This window comes from Kwoniella shivajii, chromosome 9 (assembly GCF_035658355.1).
Source record: "Kwoniella shivajii chromosome 9, complete sequence".
NCBI lineage: Eukaryota > Fungi > Basidiomycota > Tremellomycetes > Tremellales > Cryptococcaceae > Kwoniella > Kwoniella shivajii.
Window position 1 is genome coordinate 1255298 of NC_085916.1, and position 22989 is coordinate 1278286.

At 43.5% G+C, this 22989-nt stretch overlaps 8 protein-coding genes across 8 annotated transcripts; 1 reads left to right on the plus strand and 7 right to left on the minus strand.

Annotated features, from left to right (window-relative positions):
* Positions 1-544: 544 nt before the first annotated feature.
* On the minus strand, positions 545-2624 carry IL334_006799 (uncharacterized protein; the record flags this gene model as incomplete). Its single annotated transcript, XM_062938496.1, has 6 exons — positions 545-561; positions 655-1372; positions 1423-1678; positions 1740-1936; positions 1997-2539; positions 2598-2624. 6 exons carry the CDS (start codon positions 2622-2624, stop codon positions 545-547), a joined length of 1758 nt encoding a protein of 585 aa, XP_062794547.1.
* A 2486-nt stretch (positions 2625-5110) lies between these two features.
* IL334_006800 (uncharacterized protein) lies at positions 5111-5393 on the minus strand (the record flags this gene model as incomplete). The annotated part of the gene is made up of 2 exons (XM_062938497.1): positions 5111-5238; positions 5318-5393. The coding sequence occupies 2 exons, from the start codon at positions 5391-5393 to the stop codon at positions 5111-5113; spliced, it is 204 nt and encodes a 67-aa protein (XP_062794548.1).
* Positions 5394-7068: 1675 nt separating this feature from the next.
* IL334_006801 (uncharacterized protein) lies at positions 7069-8264 on the minus strand (the record flags this gene model as incomplete). Its single annotated transcript, XM_062938498.1, has 3 exons — positions 7069-7451; positions 7503-7787; positions 7847-8264. 3 exons carry the CDS (start codon positions 8262-8264, stop codon positions 7069-7071), a joined length of 1086 nt encoding a protein of 361 aa, XP_062794549.1.
* Positions 8265-10004: 1740 nt separating this feature from the next.
* IL334_006802 (uncharacterized protein) lies at positions 10005-11022 on the plus strand (the record flags this gene model as incomplete). The annotated part of the gene is made up of 5 exons (XM_062938499.1): positions 10005-10026; positions 10093-10169; positions 10254-10304; positions 10478-10608; positions 10779-11022. The coding sequence occupies 5 exons, from the start codon at positions 10005-10007 to the stop codon at positions 11020-11022; spliced, it is 525 nt and encodes a 174-aa protein (XP_062794550.1).
* Positions 11023-11282: 260 nt separating this feature from the next.
* On the minus strand, positions 11283-13939 carry IL334_006803 (uncharacterized protein; the record flags this gene model as incomplete). Its single annotated transcript, XM_062938500.1, has 3 exons — positions 11283-12260; positions 12323-12491; positions 12552-13939. The coding sequence occupies 3 exons, from the start codon at positions 13937-13939 to the stop codon at positions 11283-11285; spliced, it is 2535 nt and encodes an 844-aa protein (XP_062794551.1).
* Positions 13940-14706: 767 nt separating this feature from the next.
* Positions 14707-14934, minus strand: IL334_006804 (uncharacterized protein; the record flags this gene model as incomplete). Its single annotated transcript, XM_062938501.1, has 1 exon — positions 14707-14934. One exon carries the CDS (start codon positions 14932-14934, stop codon positions 14707-14709), a length of 228 nt encoding a protein of 75 aa, XP_062794552.1.
* A 1199-nt stretch (positions 14935-16133) lies between these two features.
* Positions 16134-18206, minus strand: IL334_006805 (uncharacterized protein; the record flags this gene model as incomplete). The annotated part of the gene is made up of 2 exons (XM_062938502.1): positions 16134-17951; positions 18018-18206. 2 exons carry the CDS (start codon positions 18204-18206, stop codon positions 16134-16136), a joined length of 2007 nt encoding a protein of 668 aa, XP_062794553.1.
* A 3022-nt stretch (positions 18207-21228) lies between these two features.
* On the minus strand, positions 21229-22836 carry IL334_006806 (uncharacterized protein; the record flags this gene model as incomplete). The annotated part of the gene is made up of 6 exons (XM_062938503.1): positions 21229-21247; positions 21323-21451; positions 21562-21972; positions 22064-22245; positions 22517-22599; positions 22692-22836. 6 exons carry the CDS (start codon positions 22834-22836, stop codon positions 21229-21231), a joined length of 969 nt encoding a protein of 322 aa, XP_062794554.1.
* Between the last annotated feature and the right edge of the window lie 153 nt (positions 22837-22989).

The window sequence follows — 22989 nt, forward strand, 5'->3', positions numbered from 1 at the left end:
GTGAGTAACAATTGAAATATTCTTCCCTTTCGGACGAGAGGGACTTGAGGGAAGCTGAAGCGTCACTGAAGATGTTTGGTCTGTTAGCTTCCGCTACTCAAAGTCATATCATTGAATCGTTCTCGCTGTCTATTTTGTTTTGATATTATGTTTCGGTAGCGGACATCCGTCGAATTGTTTATGAATGATTCATAATTATTTTCAATTGAAGGAGAGTGGAATGAATCCAAATATAATTAAGCTTTCTCAAAGAATATGTTCGAGTATCAACATAACCTGTCTCATCACATATTCTATGCGTATCTCACATCGTTAAATTTCAGTATTTTCTCTCCAGTATTTCATCAGACGTTCGATGCATGATGATATCCACCAGGTCTATATACAAGCGGTTCTCTATCCCTGGGGATCGTCTCATTAGTGATAATATAGAAGAAGGGGTATCAGGAAGGATTTATGTAAACAAGCGATTGTCCATTCCAGCAAACATGAAGAGAGAATGAGTTTGTACAGTGTCGGACGCTTACGTCCCCTCTCGTCTTGATCATTTTCGGGATTTCTCTATCACAAGGACCACGAATCAGTAATAATCCAAGAGATATCCTGACAACAGCGATATGAAGGACAGAGGAGTCACAGATGAAAAAGACCTACGAGTTCGACCTGATCTTCTCGCAGTAAGCGGAGGCGGAGAGGGTGTAGGAACAGGTGAAGGCATATGAATTGTCCTACAGTTCATGCCGTCCACAACATGGTCCTCATAACGAGCTACCACTTCTGGGTGAAGGGGTTGAACTCTTGCTTCGACCTCATCTTCCTCTTCATTTTCATCCTCACCTTCATTTGTGATCTCCGCATCAGCTGTGCTACTTTCTCCAGACTTGGATTTCTTTGGGCTGGATAGGATATTGAGTTCTGCCATCGCCTTCTGAGCGGTCTTGGTCTTTCTTTCCACAGAGCGGACCCCAATAGGGCTAATTTCAATCCTATGTTTGACTTGAGATCGACCTTTGGGTTTCTTGGGCGAGGTAGGCTGATTCGAACCTGATATCGATCGCTTTGAAGGTTGGGATCTGTAGGAAGCAACGGGCTCTCCTTTCTTGATCACCCCAGGAATTGGTGAGATAATTTCAACCGAGGAATCAGAAGTCGTTGGATTGTAAGATGCAAAGAACGCCTCAGCCTCTCTATTGAGGTCATAATGAGGTCGTCCTTTTCCTTTAACCGTGGGTTGATGTCGGGCGGAATCGAGAAAGGTGAGATCAGGCTTGACCTCTTCATCGGAATAGGGAATCGAAGCAGAGATGGGGCTTGAGTGGTTGACTGAACTCGAGACCTTTCTTTTATCTTGATGAGGAACGGAGGATCTCATCTTAGGACATATCAGCGGTTTGTCATATGTGGGTGCAGGAATCAGCTTACCTCCCCCGTTTGGATCCCACCCTTGGTTCTTTGAACAGCATTCTTCACCTTTGCTGGTTCTTCCCTGTCGACCGTGCTTTCCTCCCCATAGCTTTCAAGGTATTCTTCCCACAGATTATCTCTATAATTGGAATCCTTGATGACCAAGAATGCTTCTTTCTTCGATTTGTAGACCATAAGAAGCTGAGACGGTTCAGTCTCCTCTACGCCTTTATAAATGCGAAACGTCGAGCGATTGTCATTTAAGACGACCCAGCTGTATAGATAGTCTCAGTACAGTCCATTTGAAAGGATAGCTTTGGGCGTATAGTACTCACGCGTATTCATTCGTGAATGTATCAACCAGGCCCTTGAACTCTTTGTCCAATTTGGTCTTTATAGCACTCACTGAATCATTTGCTCGGATGCAAGGATGTTGCATATGGTTTCGCTCCTCGAGGAACTCCCGAAGCTCTTTCAAAGGGAATTCAGCAAGATTCACCGAAAGAAATCTATGATCTGGCAGAAGGGTAACCTATAAGAGGACGACCACGTCAATAAGACACTCAATTTACATCGCACATGAAATACACACCCTGGATTCGCTGCCAAGGAGGATAGCCTTCTTCTGAGTATCTTCAGATGTAGCTTTAACTGATGACGCTTTAGTTGAGGCAGTGCCGAATGGTTTTTGCATCACCATCGGAGATTGCTTGGTCTTGTGAATTGTTTTATTTCCAACCGCTCCTTGGGAGCGGCGGGGTTGTAAAGGTAGACCAGGATGAGACTGAGCAGGAGAGTTCTGGTGTTGACCCTTGCGCATGAAATCGGCTGTTGAGTGCTGAGTCAAAGCACCCTTGGTATACGCGTTCGAAGATGGGATAGAAAATTTTCCACTTTGATGAGATAGAGAGGTATCACCGATGGCTGAAAGGCTTTCCATCGTAGATTCTGGGGAAAGCTGATGAGGGGGTTCTTCATCAGAGCTATCGAAGACAGGAGCAATTGGAGCTCGTGTCATTGGGATAGGGCGGCGATGGGATTGATCACCAGGCTGAGGATTCTGGGTAGCTTTCTCTTTAGCAGCTTGGAATTCTCTGAACTCTTTCAGATCCTTCCACTCCTGAGATTCTCGTAGCTATGTATAAAACGACAGTTGTCAGCGGATACCGTCGATAGGAGGGAGAAACACTAACCTCCTGAGGGGTCAATTTAGGATTCATCTTGCTACGGGTGAGAGGGAATCGAATCTGCAGATATGATTCTCTTTGTATTGAAGTTATCGAGGCGTAATGAAGTTATAAAGTAACAAAGGAGACAGAACCAGACGATTGGCATCTCATCTCGACAAGAGAAATCGAAACTGGAAGAGGTCAGTGCGATTTGGCCGGAATTTCTCGGCGAAACTGAAAAATTGCTGTGGCAAAGGTGTCTGTGCGTACCATACTGACCGTCCACATCATCTTGATGTTGATCATGATCGTTGTGTTGCTCATGGAGGACGAAAGATGAATTGAGAGCACATAAAGCAGTTACTTGATAACTCGTTCTTAAATGCAAGCACGCGAGATCTCCGCGAGGAAATTCAATATCTTTACGTGATTCAGGGTAGCGAACAGCCGACCGACATGATATACCACATTCGGTAGGTCTTGAAGCTGCGATTTACTCATAAACTTTATGGAACGGCGGCTTTACGACTCGAGTACTCGTAGGGTTCACATCACTTTATCTAATCGGATCAGCTAACGCGAAAGCTCTCGTGGTGAATTGGGCCCACCGTGAACGTTTCCGTGTTCGAAGAGTCATGCCTATTTAGATGATTGAGGACGATATTCGTAGGTGTCCTAGAATCGCCAGGCCGAATTTGAGGTCGGACTAGGCTGACCGTCCCATCTAGTCTGTAGGTTCAAGCACCGCCCTTGGAGAGGGCCGTTTGTGGGGGGTTCCTGGCTTACTGGGAATGCTTTCGGATGCCAGGAATCGTGGCTGTTTCATCTGACTGCGTCTCTTCTTCGCCTTCATTTCGGATTGGTAGTCATATACGTAATGACTACCACTATTACTACTGTCTTCGCAATTCTGTTTCAGGGGTCGAGGGTGTCTGCGATAAGTGGTGTTTCTACACACGCTCGCTACGTTTCGTTGATATACAATTATCAGCCGCCATCTGCATACTTGTCGGAAGCAAGAAGTAGAAAGGCTCCTACCAAAAGCTCTTGGCTAGCCAATATCTTACAAAGAAGAAATTAACTCGTCGTCGATAACAGTAATTCGATGCCTTTCTATTTCCTGCTTCCGCATTATGTGTGAGATGTAGATGACGTCGTCTCGAAACGTAGTGCCGGTATCGCACTGACAGATGAGTTTGTATTCCTATGTACTGAAATGAATTTAAGTGTGGTACCTCTCCGCTTGAAACCGTAGTACATTGTGACATTATTTTTTCACCTAGAATCCGATTGTGCCAGGGCATTGACCGAATCTACGACGAGAGGCCGATATAGTCGAGAATGATTGGCGTTCTTGTGGGCTTTACAGGCGGTGCATACTCATCTATGTTGTAATGCCCTGTGATGGACAAATCGCGGTACGTCTATCCTTATCTTCTAGGTGGATTTAAACATTGGAAGGAGAACGGTTTCGACTATATAGCGCTCAGCGATTGCTCCACAACATATGTTGCAGAGTGCTTACAAGGACCTGATAGATTGGGATGATACACGAGCTGAGTTCACATCAAGAATATAATGGTATCACGTCCTTGGATTCTGATGCAGCCACAAGTGCCGAAACCGATACGAAAGAAGTCCAATATCGGAAGCTTCTTAATCCAGACGTTCATGGAATATACAGATCTCGAGAAGACTCGTCTGTATTCTCTCATCCTCGTCCGCTAGAATGCAAACTCAACGAACGCTCATGAGACTGGTCGAGAAAAGCAGGTTCAGAGATGGAAAGACCAGTGTGACGTGATGCATATCCTTGAGATCAACCATTTTCCAGAAGCTGTTCTATCAGCAAGCGCTATCTCGGGATCCGATACTACAATATGAATACTCGTTCAAATTCTAACATAGCATACGTCGATGGATGATCATGCAATGACCTTGTTGAACGACCACGAAACTCTAAGATTTCCGCTTCAAGTCGTTTGTATACATCGCGTCTTTAATATTACGTAATCGAGAACTTTGCTTCATCAGTCTCCGGCGTTATGTGTTTCGTCTTTACATCAATTTCTCTCTTTGTCTCCTCAATCACTCTGCTGTCTTCGACAGAGGATAACTTAATCAGTTTTATTCATTTCTGCGACCACCTAGTATTGGATCGTTCGTCTGACTTCACACTACTTTTAAGACTTTTCAGCTCGACCTATGGACCAGAATGGGTGGATTTATACCCATCCATCAAACACTTCAGCCAAGTTCGGCCATTCGGAGAGGAATCATCAGCACAGACCTGATTGCTGCTGGATTTTCGTGTATAGGTATGGTATGGTGCGTATACGAGCATCTTTCAGAAGCCACATCTTGCTGTATCAGTTGTAGCTCTATAACGCCGAGTCGAAAACCTTTGTTCGTCTCTCTTATCACTAAGACGGTCAAGATTTAACTGTATCTTCTTTGAATTACCTCTATAACACAAACAAACCTCTATATTCAAGAAATCATATCCACAACAGGCCCCGTATGAAATGAATATCATATCAGTACATCGACAAGAAGGTGTTTCTCTTCGAATCTCTCGGTCTCCTCCCGGAATTGTAGTGAATGGTACGATTTTTGATGAAACCATGTTGAAGATGGTCGAAACTGTGATTATCTGGTCCAATTCCTTCGTGAATAAGTTTGAGAAACGCTTACTTGGTCATACAGGGCTTCTATCATCCCTCTCAACAGTATCTCGATCTTACCAGTTGATATCGATTTGGCGGGATTAATTTCAACTCTACTGCAGAGTGCGTTGGAGAAATCATTAATGCCTTTCATCTATATCAATGTGTAAGTTCTGTTTCTTAGCCTTTCTTGATCTTGAGCTGTTCTGACTTGGGGAATGCATATATGCAGTCTTTCTGCGGCATCATATTTGAAGTATCACCTTTCATCACCACCAGGACAGTTTATCGTTTTTTGGAAATGTTATATGGCTCTGAATTGTTATTTGTGCCTACTTGTAACAAAGTCCTGGTAGTCAAACTCGACACCGCCTTCCTTCACCGTTTCTCTCAGCTTCTTGGGAATGCATAGAGTTTCTTCGGGATTTCTCGGTTACATTACTCTTCTGATGATGTTTCAGGGAGGCGTCCGGTTTCCCATTAGAAACAATATGATCTATACTTAATGAGAGCAATATAACTTGATTGTCGATAGATCGTTTGGTATATACTTGTCGAACCAGGCGAGTTCACTTTCCTCCTCCAACGCCTTGAGCGAAATGCTAATATATTTTTCTATAGAAATAATTCCCTTCACCCTCCCGGGTCCTCCCCTCTTCTACCTTCTCGGATCCTCATCTTTTCTACCCTCCCGGGTCCTCCCCTCTGGTCGTCAGTGCTGACCCAGGATCGGGGAAGGATCAACGAGCGAACCAGTAAGCCAAATGGTCGACCTCCAGATTGATTTCAAGAAGAAATACGAGCTCCCGTTTTTGGCCTCCTCAACATTGTCGATGATATGGTGATTTTATTCTCATCACTCCCCTCGCATCTGATCAGCACCGCCTTCGTCAAGAATGTGACACCCGCTCTGAGAAACGGGATGGGGCTTAATGAAGTGGTGGAGAGCGTCAGAAAGAGAGGAGCCGATCGTGTCGAACCAAGAAGAGAGAAAGGGAGAACAGATTAGGAGAAGCGATTGGAGAATGAGAGTGATATACCTGAAGAAGAGGAAGAAGCTCGAGGATAGAGGTATGTCAAATGTTACCTGATAAATGGACAAATCAATCGGGAGCTGAAAGTGTGATAGATCGCTTGTCTGTGTTTCGACAATAGAAAGCATCGAAACCAGTTCCTTGTCTACTTAAGATATGGTAATATACGATCTCCTCACCTCTGTCATCCAGTAGCTGACGAGATGTGCATACAGGAAGACCTACTTGACAGAGACGCTATCTCTCTCAGCCTGTTATAAGGGATAATCTCGACAGGAATGATTTGGACCAGGAAAATATGGGTCGGTATCGGTATATTGAGATGATGAACACGAAGTCTGTCATCACCTCGGAACGGAAGCTAGATATATTTTGTCGAACGATCTTGTAGATTGTTTCATGTATTCGTACTTTCCTCTTGTCTCGATGATACAAAAATATTCTAATATCCCATCATATGTTATCAACAAGGGGAGTTGTAAGCGAAACTATGCAAATTCATCAGATGCCAGACCTACTTCTTCAAAATTGAGCCATATGTAGCCCACCCTCACCGATTACTTGTCCTGATCTCGTTGAAATAAATCGATCGTTGGATGCTCACCGACGAATTGCTTAGAGAACAGACGTTTTTCAACCAAAATGGAAGGGAGTGTAAGGGGGTCAATTGAGATGGACAGATCTTGTTAGTATCGAGTGGTAACAATTTCGCACCATCGAATGTATGTGGCCTTGAAGTGTGTATGTTTCAAGCTGAGTTGCATGAATGAATACCGATATGAATAAAGTACAAAGTCACGAATACAAAGCTGGGAACTCCTGACGTACAATTCGGTTGACTTCTTGTACAACAGTAAGATACCTTTCCAAACCAAAATCAGCTGGGGGAGGCCAAGTCCACCTGTCATCTCCTGCTACCTCCTCAATCCGCTGTCGGAATTCGAGGCTTTCAAGCATTGCTCTGACATCTTCAGGCAAAGAGCTAAGGATCGCAGGTGTTTTCTTATGTGGGTCGTTATCGTTGAGTTGGTGACCAGATCTCCCTTTAAAATGATCAACGCCATAGTCTTCGAATCTCTTGGCAGCGTCAGGATCATCGTAATGGTCTTCAAGATATCCAGTCAGCGGATCGACATGTTGAATAGGAGATAGCTGGATTTTTTCAGCGGCGCGCAAGTCTACGAAGCGCGGATTAGCATTTACTAATTACGAGCAATTGCCATACTCACTCCTGTGCCAGAGTTGTACAGGCGTACTGTTTTTCTCAGTCGGAATACCATGATTGTTCCACCTTTCAACGAAGAACTCTAGAGCCTTTCTGAGAGTGGGTATATAGACAAAGTGAAGAGCCCACATTTCAAGGGGGTCATCTCTGCAGAGATACCCTTGTTCTTCATAGTATATGAACTGTTGGCGGTAACGAGCGGTGGACCACTGTTGAATGTCTACCCATAATCGCTCTATTCGTTGATTATGGGTAGATGGACCTTGAATGAACGAGCCTCGATTGAGTCCTTGGAAGAATGAGTCAATGAGGGAAGTATTTGTCAAATACGAAATAGACTGGACTCACCTCTGACTTTCTCCATCTGTGCTTTTACTTCCCAATTCTCCTTGCCAAGATCTGCTCGAACTCTGCTAGGCCATCCGTATTTCTCAGTGGCTCGAAGAAAAGCAGATAGAACGGTTGATGCGCGATTGTTATCTGCGACAAAGATATACATGATCCTCCGAGAGAAACCGTCGATAGCACCATGAATGACTATTCCCCAAGGACCCAGTTTGTGGTGGCCATCGATGTGCCAGAGTGAGTTGATGAAGGGAACGTGATAAACTCTCCTGATGATTGCTCGTCGCTCCTTGCCGGGTCGATTGTAAAAGACCTTGAGAGCATCTCGGACACGCTTTTGTGTGACCTTCACGCCTAATTCCTTGAGTCCGGAGTGTACCCCCTTCTCACCCTCTAGCCCGCTGCCCATATGAAACACCATCCTGATGGCCTGAAACGCGATATCAATATTGAATAAAACGTAAATTGAATGAACACAAGTATCGATAGCTGTGTCTTTGGCGTTGAGATTCGTGAATCTTGGCCTGGCTTCTATGATATTCGTCGAGGTGAAGCGAGACGAGAATGAGGTGAACGAGAATGGATGAGTTTGGATCAAGAAATGGGAGATAGAGACGTACTCAAAAGCGGCCGAACGGTAAGAAGAACGCAGAAAAAGGAAGGTGACAGGTAAGAAAGCTTGCTTACTTGTAACAGTTGTTCCTCGTCCATATCAGTCCAATCTCTCTTCTTTATCCCTTCTACTTTTCTATGTCGAAATATGCTACTCCTAGAGACACCGAACCAATCGCTCGCGATCTCCTCATCCGAATATCCAAGAGATACGAGCCATTTAAGCTTTTTAATATCCAAATCAAGCTTCATTCCCCCCTTCTCTGAAGGTACCCATTGGAGAGAAAACGAAGGTAGTTTATATGATCGTGCGTTGACGCGGTGCCGCAAGTCATCAAGCTGATCTAAGAGTGCACGAAGACGAAAAGTGGTTTTGTGGAAGATATTTTGAGGTAAATGGGGTCCGAGAGTAGAATAATCTTCTAGGATAGAAGTTATATTGGTGAGATGAAACATAATGCCAGTTATGTTTCCCGAAGAAGCGGCAGTCCGAATACATTCGTTAGCAGCAATTGCATGAGTGTCGACCAGGTCTCTGATCTGCTTCATTTTTTCCGGAGTAAATGGTCGAGGCTGATAGAAGGAGGAATAAGAAGTTCGGATCAGCAATGGATCAAGTTCTCTTCCCACAATGTTATCAATGTACTGACCTCCTCGTCCTCCTCGTCCTCCTCGAGGTTTGATTGTTCTACATACTCGAGTTCCATCCTAGGAGCAGGGTGTAAACATTAAAGGTGATTGTTTGGGACGAAGAGAGAAATAACCTGAATTCCACGAGCTTCGACGAGTGGCAGAGGTATTCTACGTAATCGTCTCGACTTTCTAATGAGTTCGAAGAAAGGTTGTTTCTCGACGAATTGAATGTAGAATGATATCAACGGCTTCTCATAGATGACGAACAATTCTCGAGAAATGCATAATAGGAAAATAGTCGAGATTTTGGATGATCCAGAAAGTCGTAGAGATTGGAACAGTTTCAAATTGAGAATCGTAGAGATTGGAACAGTTTCAAATTGAGAAGCGATCTCGAATACTCTGTGATCGGTAGGGGGATGTTGAGTGAATGGACATATGGATACAGATCCGAAAAGAGATCTGAACTCTCGATGTCGCAAGGTAGCTTGTAAGGAAAAATTCGGGACAAGGGAGGAAATAAGATGAATGTATACGAGTTTCGACGGAATGTGTGGCTATCGACAGCGTGTCATATCTGGAGTGGGGAATAAGTGATGCTCGATGAATGCGGTACACGATGAAGATCAAATTCGAACAAAATGGATGATATTGGAAGAGAGTTATGTCGGAAAGAAGGTGAAATCGGATAATGTCGAATGGGATAAAAAAAAAAAACGAACCAGAAAAAAAAAAAAAAACGCTGACACAATTCACGCGTCATACCAGTGAGTCACGTGATCAGGCATCTATTCGTCATCCCTTCGCACGTAACCCCTCCTGGGATGTATCTGTATCTGTTGATTCCTATGCGTGTAGACGTTGAGCTATAGAGAACGACAAAGACCACTAGACAAGAGTGTGAGGCACGTCAACCATGGTAACAGCAGCGGAGATAGGTATGTCTGGATTTACCAAGCAAGTGAATTTGCTGAGACTGAGATGTACATCTCTCGTCGTTATAGGACCAATATCACAGCAATATTCAGCTGCAGCTACTATCCCATTGATTAAATCACCTTCGCTATGGCTTCCCAAACCTGTAAGCGTGGCTTCCATAAGCTGGGATCGTATGAAAAACCTCAAGAATAGCTCGCTCATTGGTAAAGGCTTGGTTGGATTACAGATCGAAATGCCGAATGACATACATCCGTTACCAGAGGATATAACGGCTTATGTGAGTATTTTTGAATTTTTGTCCATATCGGTACTGGAATGGTGGTATCATTCTGGCTATCCTCACCAAGACTACTTCCCGACGCATCTTACTAGTGTTGCAATTCTGTGTTCTGTGAAAAGCACGGCTATACATTGAATCAGGACTAACGTAACCTTAAAACAACTGATCAGTTCGTTTATCCATTCTCGTTGGAAGAACATATACTTTCAACCCATCCTTCAGCAGCTGAATCGATCTCACAACGAAGAGCTAGAAATGCAGAGATCCTCCACCAGCGAGAAGTAGAAGAAGAGCAAAGAGAGTAAGTCGAGCTTCTCTCTTCTCTATTTTCGTCCCTTTTCCCATCTCACATACAGATCAAACCTCATTCTGCTGTCAGAATTACTCACAAATACCCATCACCTCTTACTACTATTTCCACAGTGCAAAAAGCCAGATAGCTGATTATCAGTCCATTTCTGTCGGATTCAGGAAAGACGTTTTGAGGAAAATCGCACCTGGTTACAACCCGTCTTCATTATTATTACCTTCTTCCTCATCATCAACGAATATCCCAAGTCCGTCAATGCTATTTCCAACTTCATTCCAAACACAAACACAGACTCAAAGTAGACCTATCACTGAAACTCGCGTCGGAAAATCAGTTGATGGCAAGACTAATGATCTAATGGATGATTTAGTTTCTCAATTGGAAGAAATGGAAGCCAAGAGGTGATATACTGACCATTATAGTAGTAAGAGTGAAATTAGCAGTCATATTGTATAACATGTTGTACATTTTGGAGCACGACATGCCATGTACGGAAAATCGTCATTGTCATGATGCATGATACTTGTTACAAACATTGATTGTAGAGATCTGTTCATCCACTTTTACATGGTGAAGGTTTTGAATTATACATATACTCTTCTCCTTTCTCGCTTCTCCCTTAATTACATCTGTACTACCTGTATTCTTATTTGGATGCCCTGCTTCTAAGTTGTGGAACCTCTGACGATCCTTTCAGCACCTCTTATTCCCCCGTTCAAACCTCTTTGACCTGTGCGAATGATCGTCCTACCAATACTGAATAGATCAAATACTCTTGGAGTCGGCGTAAACTGAGCTAAACTTTGAGATAGAGGTGACATTGGTGGATTGGAGATGCCATCTAAATCCAATCTTAAAGTTGATACTGTGGGATGTTGTGGTTTTCTTGGCATGTCGTTTAATTCAAATGACGATGATGAAGATGATGTTCTTGGTGTAGAAGCTGAATCAGTATTTTCTACGTTTAAATCCGGATTTACTTCACTTGAACTTGATGATGGTCCATTCCTTCGCTTGAGAATAACAGGTAATAATGTTATAGCAGATAGGAAAATCAATTTTGCTATTAATATTGGATCTCGAAGTAGTGAAGTTAGACTTTCTCCATTGATGATCTCTTCATTCGTGATCGTTGACCCATCTCCCAATACACCTGAATTTACTAATGCCCCCGTGGGTACTTTGAGTCTTGATAATATATGTCCGACGGATGCGGTGACGTAGGACCAGCTTGCACTTCCAGCGGCTGTTGTTACCCAAAATATCTTCCAATCCACTCCTACGACTCCGCATGCTACGTTCATTCCACTCCAAGGAACGAAGCCCATCGCTCGCATGGTCAACAACCTTCGCCATACAACTGATTTATCCGTTGGACCACCGATGGGGGACACAGTTGGGTCTGAAGATGTTTGAACAGGAGTGATGGTTTCATCGACGTATTGGTGAGCCGTAGCTGGAGCTGGAGTCGAATCAGGTGCGAGAGCCGCACGTACTAAAGCGAGTGGTTTAGGGAAAAGGACAGCAATGAGTGGCGCTAACGGTCGGGAAAGGGAGTATGCTCCTAGTGATCCGGTCGCGGTGATTATAGTCAATAAAGCAAGTGCTGGCATGGGATCGAGAAGAGATCCGACCAGGATATTCTGAAAGCGAATGACACTTGTAAGCTCAAGCTTCAGAAACCATCGTTCAGCTGATTACTCACCAAGACTACGGCACCAGGAACACTCCAAGCATGTTTCCAGCATCCGACAAAGGTGAGGACTCCGATAGTATGCCACCAACCCGCGTCACTTGCAGCCATATACGATTTGATTTCAGCTGATAAGACCTGAAGATCGGTTGTTGATTTGGGTATGTGTTTGAGGGTAGTACTGCATGTGTCGGTCAGCTTTTGTCAATTGTGGTGATGGGGTTGGTAGAGCGAAACTCACATTGGCATACTTTGGATCAACCAAAGGACTATAGCAGCAGTAACGAAGAAAGTTCCGACCAATAATCCAACTGTCCAACCTAATTCTCTCACCACTTCAGCGGTTTTACCGCTCCCTAAACCAGACCACATGTTGTATAGAGAAGTAGTCAACCATCCATGAGACCCATTATGTGTAGATTGATCACGAGATGTGGATGTACGTTTCCGAAATACTTTTTTCAATTTGTTGGAACGTTTCGAATTGTCTCTTGAGAGTGATTTTGATGATAATGCAGGTGTCGGAAGTGTATTTTGGTATGGTGGAAGGGCAGCTTGAGAAAACTGTTCTTCTCCTTCTAAAGGTGGTGTGGGTGGTAGAGAGAAATAACCTAGAGAACTTGACTCTTCGAATTGATCCTCACCTGAACCCCAAACACCCCAATACTTTCCTGGTCTTCTCATAGATCCACCAACTCCTGTCTGTTCACCTTCGTCATCATCATCCTGTTCTTCTTCTGAACCATTCAATCCCTTTTCCGAGTTATCATCTGACCCACGACGATATGCCATGCCGTCATAGCGATGTCTTTTCGGTCTGACCCATCCCAATAGACGTGCAATTGATGATTCACCGGCATTGTATGCTGACGCCAAGAATGACGACGTCGGTTCTGAAGGGGAAGACAAATGCCTATCCGATGATGGAGGAGAGAGCGGCATGGCTGACCATGATTGGGACGCGGATGGAATTTCGGGTGAATGAGTATAAGATGTTTCCGGGATGGAAGCTGAAGAAGGAGGTTGTGAAGGGAATGTATAGGTTGAGTTTTCCGTGAGATTCTGCGTTTGAGGTATGACAACACTTGTACTTGTTGATCTTGCTCTTGATTCAATCATTTTCCCTTTTCCTTTTCCTATACTATTTGCAGATGATGGTTCTAGGAAATCTTCGTTAGGTAACTCTTCTATACCATCTTCTTCTCTCGCTGTATATCGTCTAACTAGACTTGGGATAGAAGTTCTTCTCTTGACGATATTGGGGTTCAATTCGGGACTTGAAGGAATAGGTGATGAAGGAAATGCTTTAGCTGCTTTGATTTGAGGTGTATAGTATGATTGTGTCCTTTTGAATGCTGCAGGGGTGACTATGACTGCTGGTCTTGTCCCAGAAATTGATTTCGATGCTCTTCTTCCACCTCCGTTACTTCCATTTTTGGGTGGCTGTAGCATATTTGTTATAGTTGATGCGGAAGAGGACGATAATCTCGATGGACCAGCGTCTAAACTAGATGACTGACCGACCATATCCTCTGAGTCTATGGAGTGGGATCGGTGTTGTTGGTGCATATCCTCTGATGAATTTTCCCTCGACATGACAGGCGGTAATGGCGGTGTGTAATTTGACATTGTCGACGTACGAGATCTATATCTTCTAGGTCGTATAGGTGTTGAGGCGGGAGGTGTGCGAGATCCAGATGCGGAGGGAGATGATGATGAGGAAGGTGCTGAGGGAAAATCGAATGATCGTGATCCTCTTAAAGGAGACTCGGTATTTAGACTGTTATCAGGTTGAAATTATTTCAAAGGAATGTTTCAGTCCAAGACACGACATTGTTGATGGAGTGGGGATATATGATATTTTTGTATGGATATGACATTCAGTTTGAGGTTGTAGCAGGAGGATAAAGGAAGATTAGGGGTCGGAGGGTTGTGGAATGCAACGAAGCGATCATAAGGTCGTTTTCGAAAGGGAACATGTTGTGTTGGGAAGTGGGTTAAATCGAAAAATGAATTAGGATTTCATCCAGCGAAAGGTAGCGAACATTTCCGTCGGGAGACAAAAGTCGAGAGGTCGTTTGAATCACGGTTGATAAGTTGATTTCGAGGGGTAATGATAATTAGAGGTCATGTATATTGGTATTGGATGATTAGATTGTATTGTTATACGTGTGGTCAAAGGAGCGCGATGAGATATGGGTAAGAGTTTGAAATTCACACAATTAGCACTAGACATTTCAAAAGATCATAGTGCACGCTCAGCTCTTCTCATCAATCAAATCTGATCGACCAGATCGATAAGAAGAAAGTGCAGAGAGGAACAAGGGTATTGAGACAGTAGAAGTGGGAGGGGGGGATTTGTATCCCTTCGACAATAGACCATGCGAAACGTCAACTCACGAATAATATGAATCAGGCTCCTCGTTTAATGTTATTGGAATTTGTATAGGTGAATCTACCTCTCTTGTTTTATGGTTATTGTTGATACTATAATAATTTGATGATAAACCTAAACCAACTCCGTTTCCATCTTCATCTTCATCTTCATCGCCATTACCGTTCTCATTTGCGAGGTCCTGTTCATTTTCAGTAATGTTCAAGGTGAACAACGTTGGCGTAGACATAATAGTCTTTGCTTTGCTTGGTAATAGTCCCTTCCCCCTTTTCTCCTTCGCTAATGATAGAATGCTTTCTTTCGGGTATTACGTTTCCCTTTCCCTCTGATAAAACTTGCTGCTGTCTATGATGTTGAGTAGGAGATGGCAGATGGCAGATGATTCCGTATGTAACAAATTTCCTTTGGATTACGGATTATTATTGTTGTCAATTACTAAAGTCACTGTTTTTCCACTTTATTTTGAACCGCGTATGCCACCTTGGGACCGGGCACCGAGCGAGCAGAGCAGGAGAGAGGTAGCCCTTCGGCGATCGAATATATAAACCTCAAGAGGTTGAGGTTTATCAAGGAATGTATTCTATGTTAGACTGTTCGCTAGAACAATACTCGAGTACTCTACCATCATACGGATGTGGATCAAGATCACCTCGACGATGCTGTGCTGAAAGCCCAATCTCCCACCCAGATCATTCGAAAGCATCGACAACAACATTGAAAAGCCTTTTTCTAGCTCGTTTGATACCTGTGCATGGCGATGGGAAATTACTCCTTTCGGTAATTACTTCTTCACCCGGCCGCCGGTTACTCTCATCTCCTCGATACTGAAGACAAAATGCAAGTCAATCTGGATCCCCAAGATCCTTCTTCCTGACACCAAAATGATTGGAACAGCAGATCACTCAAGACGCTGGGTCACGCTGGGCCATGACTGCGATCTACAGTTTCACGCTCTTCACGATGATGTGATAAGATTGCAACTTCACACGTTATACATGTTCATAGGTACGATCATATACAACTTCGGCTTTGTTTCCTCCACTTCAATTTAACTCCTCAAACCACAATTGATTAAAAACCCAGTCTGATATAAGACTGGATATCTCTCTACACGGTGTGCAGAGACGACGGAAATTATATAAAATATAAAAAAATGGTCAATTTTTCAGACCTCTACAAATGCTCAATGTCGATGCGAAAAAAATGATTGATTTCTTTTACAACCCTACGAAATCTACAATGCTAAATTGATGTTATTGGAAATCGATGAACAACGGAAATGGATGGTATAGTGGAAATGCTGTGTAAGGTATTGACAAAAATGCTGGTATGTTTGCTTGTTCAATGAATTTGTTTGATTGATTGATGTGTTTGTTATTGACGATCCGATGATTTCGGATACGTCTTTGATGATACTGAAAGTTTCATTTACTGGAAATAAAATAGACCAGCTTTGTTTCTGTCCAACTTGAATTGAGGTGCATCTGGGATTTGATAAGTCTTCATTCCTTTCTTCTCAGATGATTCCCAATTGAAACCGTTTTTAGGCATGGAATTTGATTCAATCCCACATCCACCAGCTTCAATTTTCAAATTGGCTATATCAGGCAAAGGTAAACCTGATGATCCTGAGAGGGACGAAGAAGGGACAGTTGTCGATGGTCGATTAGGAAGAGTTGCAGGGGGTGGCATTCGAGATGTTAACGGTGTTCTGGCAGTAGCGGTTGAGTTTGAACTAGACAGATGACTCGATCTTGGGATTGTCATGCCACTTGAGTTCGCTTGGGAACCATTTGATCGTGAAGAGTTGTCACTTGACGCTGATCGATCTCTTCTGATGGTTCCGCTCCTATCTATCAAAGTTGAAGAAGGCTGAAAATACTTGATTTTCCATCCTCCAACTCCTTTCTCGAGACTTTGTTTGGGTGTATTATCATGCAGCGAATATTCGGTTCTACCTCGATAATTATCCGGTACTGACATGGCAGTTGCTGTGGATTGCGATTGAGATTGACCTGTTTTCTTACAGAAAGACTTATAGTTCTTCTCCTCAACAGCTTCTTTGCCAAACGAATCCCATGTGGCTTCAGTTCTGGATTTAGCTCGAACAGTACCTGATACAGGTCTTGAAATGCTTGATCGTCTACTTTCCGAGGGAGCAGGTGACATAGTTGTTGATCCGGGGAAAACAAATCCTCTTTGAACGCTGGTTGAAAGACCAGATGGACTTCGAACAGGGAAAGCGTGAGCATATGATTGGAGCAGATCAAGTGTATGGGAAGGAGCGGAACCGAATTCAGGTGGGATCGGTACACCTTGCATTGATGAAGGGGAAGCGGCCAAAGAAGTATGACTTAAATCTGATCTTCTAAGCGGTACTCTCGTAGCCGGGATTGGTGCTGATTGTTCACTTGAAATCGAATAAGATCTTGTTCCATTTCCCGTTGCTGCTCCTGGTCCACCAGTTTCTCGATCAGGCATTTGGAAAGGTGTCATAGCTCTCATTTTACCTGAACCTGAGACTGATCTTCCCAATGCCAATTCGTAGTCGCCGTTCCACAGACTTGACAAGGACTCAGTTGAGGGATGGTTAATCGCACCAGAACGATTTACTGATGGTTGCATTGAACTTCTTCTATCCCGTTGGACGGCTTTCCAAGCTTCGTCAGGACCTTCTTTGCCTAATCTGAAGTATTCCATGAATTTAGGTGCCGAACTTGCTGGTCCAGAATGGTCTTGCAACCCACCTGCATTTGATGCGGCAGATGATTCTGTGTCCGATCCAGAGACGAAAAGAGGTGAAGGTGGACCATATGGACTTCTCGCGTGGTCCGGTACCGTAACACCTGGAGTATCTAGAGGGAAAGCGTGTGAAAAATCATATGATAACGTTCTAGCTATGTTGGCATATGCTTCTGATGATTTTCCAGCGTCTTGTTCCATACATTGTTTCGAGCAATATATTGATGATTTGAATCCTGTTGAGCAAGTGTTGTTGTTGTTGGTTCTAAAAGTGACGAGTTTATGTGATTGTGGTGATGATGACTCTTCTGCTGATTTAGGTGGCGATTCAACTGAAGGTGATGTAGCGTCTGTCGTCTTGGATCGTGTGAGAGGTTGCATCTTCGATGTTGCGTTCAGAGCAGCGAGACGTGCTGCTGAAGCTGGGTTTCGTTTCAATCCTGGTCTAGTTACTTTCTGCCCATTCGCAGTACGCGTTGTAGTTGTACCATCTGGGTTTTTCACCTTTGACAACCCATGAAATGATCAGATATGTACTAGATACAAGTCTAGATAGATATCGAAACTCACTCGGATTGTTCCACCACCCAACTTCTTCTTGACTGACTTTGGTCCCTCTGCTACTGGCTCGACCTCTTTTGGAGTTACGATCAACCTATCACATACTATGCAATACGAGTCGAATGCCATCTCGTCATCTGTTGCGACCGACATTTGGGCAAAGGTGGTGGGAGGGTGGGCGATGAGTAATGGGTCCATGTTGAGACAGTGGCGAAGCCAGATGAGAATAAGGGATGTTATAATATGGATAATATGATTGTGGAGCGAATGAGTGGGAATTGGGGATGAGAGAGTAACAACGAGGTGTCAATGCGTTTGAGTGTTGTGTGTATATATTTTCCCCGACTATTGATTGACCACATGAGTTTGATCGGTAAAATGATTGATTAGCCCAGTTTCAGGAAATCAACGATGAATGATAATCCGATGATCCAGACACAGAGCTAGACTCAAAAAAAGGACGTGTTTCTCGATCACGGCGTGGTGGATTTTGTTGAAATGAGACTTGATGAGTAATATTGAAAACCAACTGGGAAAAAAATGTAATAGGGAATGTTGAACTTACGAATCGCCACTATATTCCAATTGAAACCATTCAGCTTAATCCCTATAGACTATATATGTGTTTGATCAATGCTAAGACCAAATTGGGTCTTGAAAGAATGATATACGGAGACTCGGTTGCTTGTCTTGAGGAATAATGAGTTTTGAACCGAGGAAATTCTTCTTTCGCTTCACAACTGGACGTGACGAGATGATCGTGGGTTTCGCGATTGATATATTGTTTTGCGCGTTGAAATACGAGTAGTTTCGTTTTCTGTCTTCAACGTGTGACTTGATCACAAAGGAGTGATATGATATGAATGAGAAAGCCTTGGTTTCACTAATAAAGTGACCAAAGAACCATAAAGATATAATCCTTTGAATGTGTTTAATTTGTTACGAGTTGATATCCGGCCCGGTTTTTTTGATCTTTCACTTTCTTCTGATGTATTATTCCTTTTTTCTTTTCGTTCACTTCGATACAAGACAAAGCAGACCGAGTAAACAGCTAAATGTCCTTGAACCAAACCACATCCAAAAGTATCTAGAATAGTGGATGGGGGATGCAGTAATGAATGATGAAAATCAGACAATAAGCATCAACGCGAATTTGGTGGGAAATAAAGTAAAAGTTTTTTTTTATTTTTCTTCTACGGTGCGGTTGTTGGTTGGAAGTCTTGTAATTTGGTAAAGAGTAGGGTGAAAAAGGAGTATATCCGAGTAATACTACTACTACTACTACTACTCGTACGCAGTAATTTCGTTCAAACTGTATATTCTAATTTGAGTACCGTGATATGACGGATTATGTCAAAATTTGGTAATATGGTGAGGATATTTTACCCGCTTGATCGGTTTTGTCGGATAGGAAACGGGAAAACGCTTTTCTACTTGAATACTGCTGTGTACTAACTGACTGTGTAAAGCTATGTACAGCTATACATATGGGAGAGACCGAGAGAGAGAGAGAGAGAGGGAGGGAGGGCGAGAAAGGTTTCCAGCCAAAAGAAAAAAAGGAAAACCGAATGGCGTTTTTTCTTGTATTTTCTGTGGGTGCGAATGGCGTTTTTCCCATATGAATTATGAATTTTGATGTTCTAGACCTTTTTTACCCCACAAAATAATCGCTTTGACTCGATTGTCCTATACCGCCGGTTATGAAATAGGATTATGAATGATGATGATGATGCAGTATGGTGATCGGTTGTCATATACAATGACTGTGATGATGCGATGGATGTTATGGATGCAATACACATAGAGTCAAACTAACAGAGAATGCACGAGTGTTGATTTGCATCACGTATTGACATTGCTTTGATCCCCAACGAACAGACATCAACATTCCATCATGAAGGATGCAAATGACAATTACCGTGAATTGACGGAATCATCATATAACTAACTATAATTAATGGCGGAAAAGACGGACCGAATGAAACGTATTCATCACCTGATACAAAACCATTCATTTGTTTCTCGACTCCATTTCCGAGAGAGAGGGAGAGACCGGTTCTTACCACATCAAGAACAGAAAGTCCAACACCTACTTACTCCCAAACTCCACCTCCGGAGATACTACGAAATAGAAAGAAAGAAAGAAGAAATAGTTCGGTCCGTTACCGGATTATAACCAATTGTGCCGAAGATGATCATTAACAAAACTTACTAAGATAAGGAAATCGTGGTACTTGAGTTAAATAGGTGATCGACAGATTAACTTGTTTGTTTAGTGAGAGTTCCAACCCATGAGGAAGATGGGGGAAATGATAGCATAAAAAGGTACATTGCGGCTCCAGCTTTTTTGGCCCTATTATTGATTTATGACCACTCCCGGCCCGCTCGTACCGAATACCGATCAATCAAAATGTCGGTGCTCTTTTCCCCGGATTATTTCAAAACTCCCCGTACAGTGTACAGCCTAAATCGGAAGGAATCGGAGAGAAACCCACTTGGCCCGTGAGTGGGGGCGTTTCCGAATAAATCCGATTCATCAGTTTGACCGGAGAGATGGGATGTAGATCTTCATGCAGCATGGAGCAAGATCATCCCGGAGAACAAAGTGATAGCGATCCACCTAATATTGGCCCGGGGTGGATTAGCGTTTGTCCTACTTGTTGGGTGTCCCGTTCACGATAAGCACTTCCGGAGTAGGGGCTTGATGTCGAAGAGATGTTTGCTCCACGCTTCACAAATGCCTATAAGCATCTCCAACACGCCGATAGTGTAAAAGTGCTCTCGCTTTGTCGACGGATATCGGTTGACTCAGCCTGCCCCGGACCTCGTTGGGCGCCTTTGCTACTATAGATGCACTCTTCGACACAGGCCAGTGACGTCACAATCCCAGATGGCTCGTGAGGAGCCACCACATTTTCCTTTGGGCTTCGTTGCAAGTTCAGTGTATCTACTGCATATTGTGATTGTGCACGTTTCAGTCGACGAATACTGAACGTCTTTACGAGTGACTTGAAACCGCTGTCGGATTGACGAAGATAAGCAACCAATCCATCCTTGTAAGTAGGCAATCAAACAGACACTCTGCGTCAATGCAGTACCCATCGTTCTGGTTCTGGGGACGACAGATTAAATTCAGCTCTCCTTCAAGACGAAAAGAGCCAGGCATGTCCATCACATGAGAGTAAAGCAACATGCATACATATCCAATAACAATTACGGATTACTTTGCATATCGATCACTATCATACATCATTCCGAATCAGCGCATGGAGCTCGACAGGCGAGCTTGAAGATAGGAAGTCGAAGACACATACCTTTTCAAAGCTGCTCTTCGATCTAACATTGCTTCTCCTAATTTACCTTCTTTCCTAGCTTTCTTCAGTTCTCTTCGATCTTTTTCAGAAACGATCGTTCTACCTCCACCCCAAGTTTGAGATTCACGACTGAGAATTAGAATGCCAATATGATCAGTTACAACCTGAAGGAAAGCCTCACAAACAGAACAATCCTGGAAAGGTTTGATTTCTATCTGATAGAGAGAGATGCTACTCACTTTCGTGCTAATTCATCTTCTATACTACCTTCATTTGGACCACCTTCCAAGAATCTTTTCTTTGATGAAGACGATGAAACACCATCTTTTTCTTGTTGTAATGCCAGTCTAGCTTTATATACGAATTCCCTTTGACATTTTATTCTAACCAATTCATTCTCTCCTGCTGTATCTACATCTGCACGTAATTCGGCTTTTAGTTTTCCAATCGTTAAACCTGTTGGTTCAGACGCTGAGATATATTTCGAGTTATGTTGAGTTTGTATTGACCATCCTGGAAATGCAGATGACAATGATGATGACGAAGCGGAGGGAGAGGAATTAGATATGGGGATAAAAGCTTCTAATGGACCTCTGGAAGGCGTTGTTGCTGTCAACGTCCCTGATGGTGTTGCAGTCAGGAAAGTACCTCTATATATTCCATATATGTCAATCAATCATCCTCATCCATTTGAGAGTCCACTCGTTCTCGCATCCAACCGGGAGGGAGAGTAGAACTTACGTGCTGGTCCTTAAACTTATAACATCTTCGCTTCCTGATAATCTCGATATTACCCATACATGATTGATGTCGCTAGGCTCTATAGTCTGTAGTATTTCAGCTTCACTTAGATCGTTCATTCCTTCTGGAGCTTGGGGTATATCGACAGGAGCAGCGTAGACTCGCTGTCTTTGAGCGTCCCACTGGTTCCAAGTACTTTGCATCAGCACAATCCATTGCAATCCTTCAGCCGCTAACAATGTGCCCGCTGTTGCTTGAGGGAAGATAGCAGAGCGGAACAGAAGGAGCGGACGAAGGGGATATCAAAATACAGAAGATGGGAAACAAGATGGGGAAATCGAAGGAGTGGGAGGAGGCTGGGGAAGGCGAGAAGGAGATCATAGGGGGAGGGGGGGAAGGGGGGCGAGGGGGAGAAAGGGGGGAGGGGGGGATCAATAGCGGATTTGCACTCACAGCTAGACAAGTTAAGGGTTGTGAAGGAAGTAGGATGAATGCAGGACCATTTATCTCCATTGGACTTTCAGGATAAACCCAGCCTAATCGATTGACAACAGCCCTTTTGTTAGCTAGCAGTCCCTCACTACCGGAACCAATTGAGGAGCAGAGATGGAAGGAGTGAAGAACGCACCTCTTGGATCAGCAGCTGCTAAAGCAGCCATATCATCTTCAACTTCCCCTCCTCCTCCAGAAGAATGGTGATGCGATCTCTTCTTTTTCTTACTTTTCTCTCCCTTGAACTTCAGCTTCTTCGATACGATACCCGATGATGACATGGCTGATGAGCTTGAGGTGGGTAGGATGGGTCAATTTAGAGATGTTTTGTTCAAAGAAAAGATTCATACTTTGTCACAAATTGTTTTCATTCTGATGATGTCAATCAAACAATAATGAGATTTGCTTCCGTCAGTTTTTGGTGCGTTGCTCAC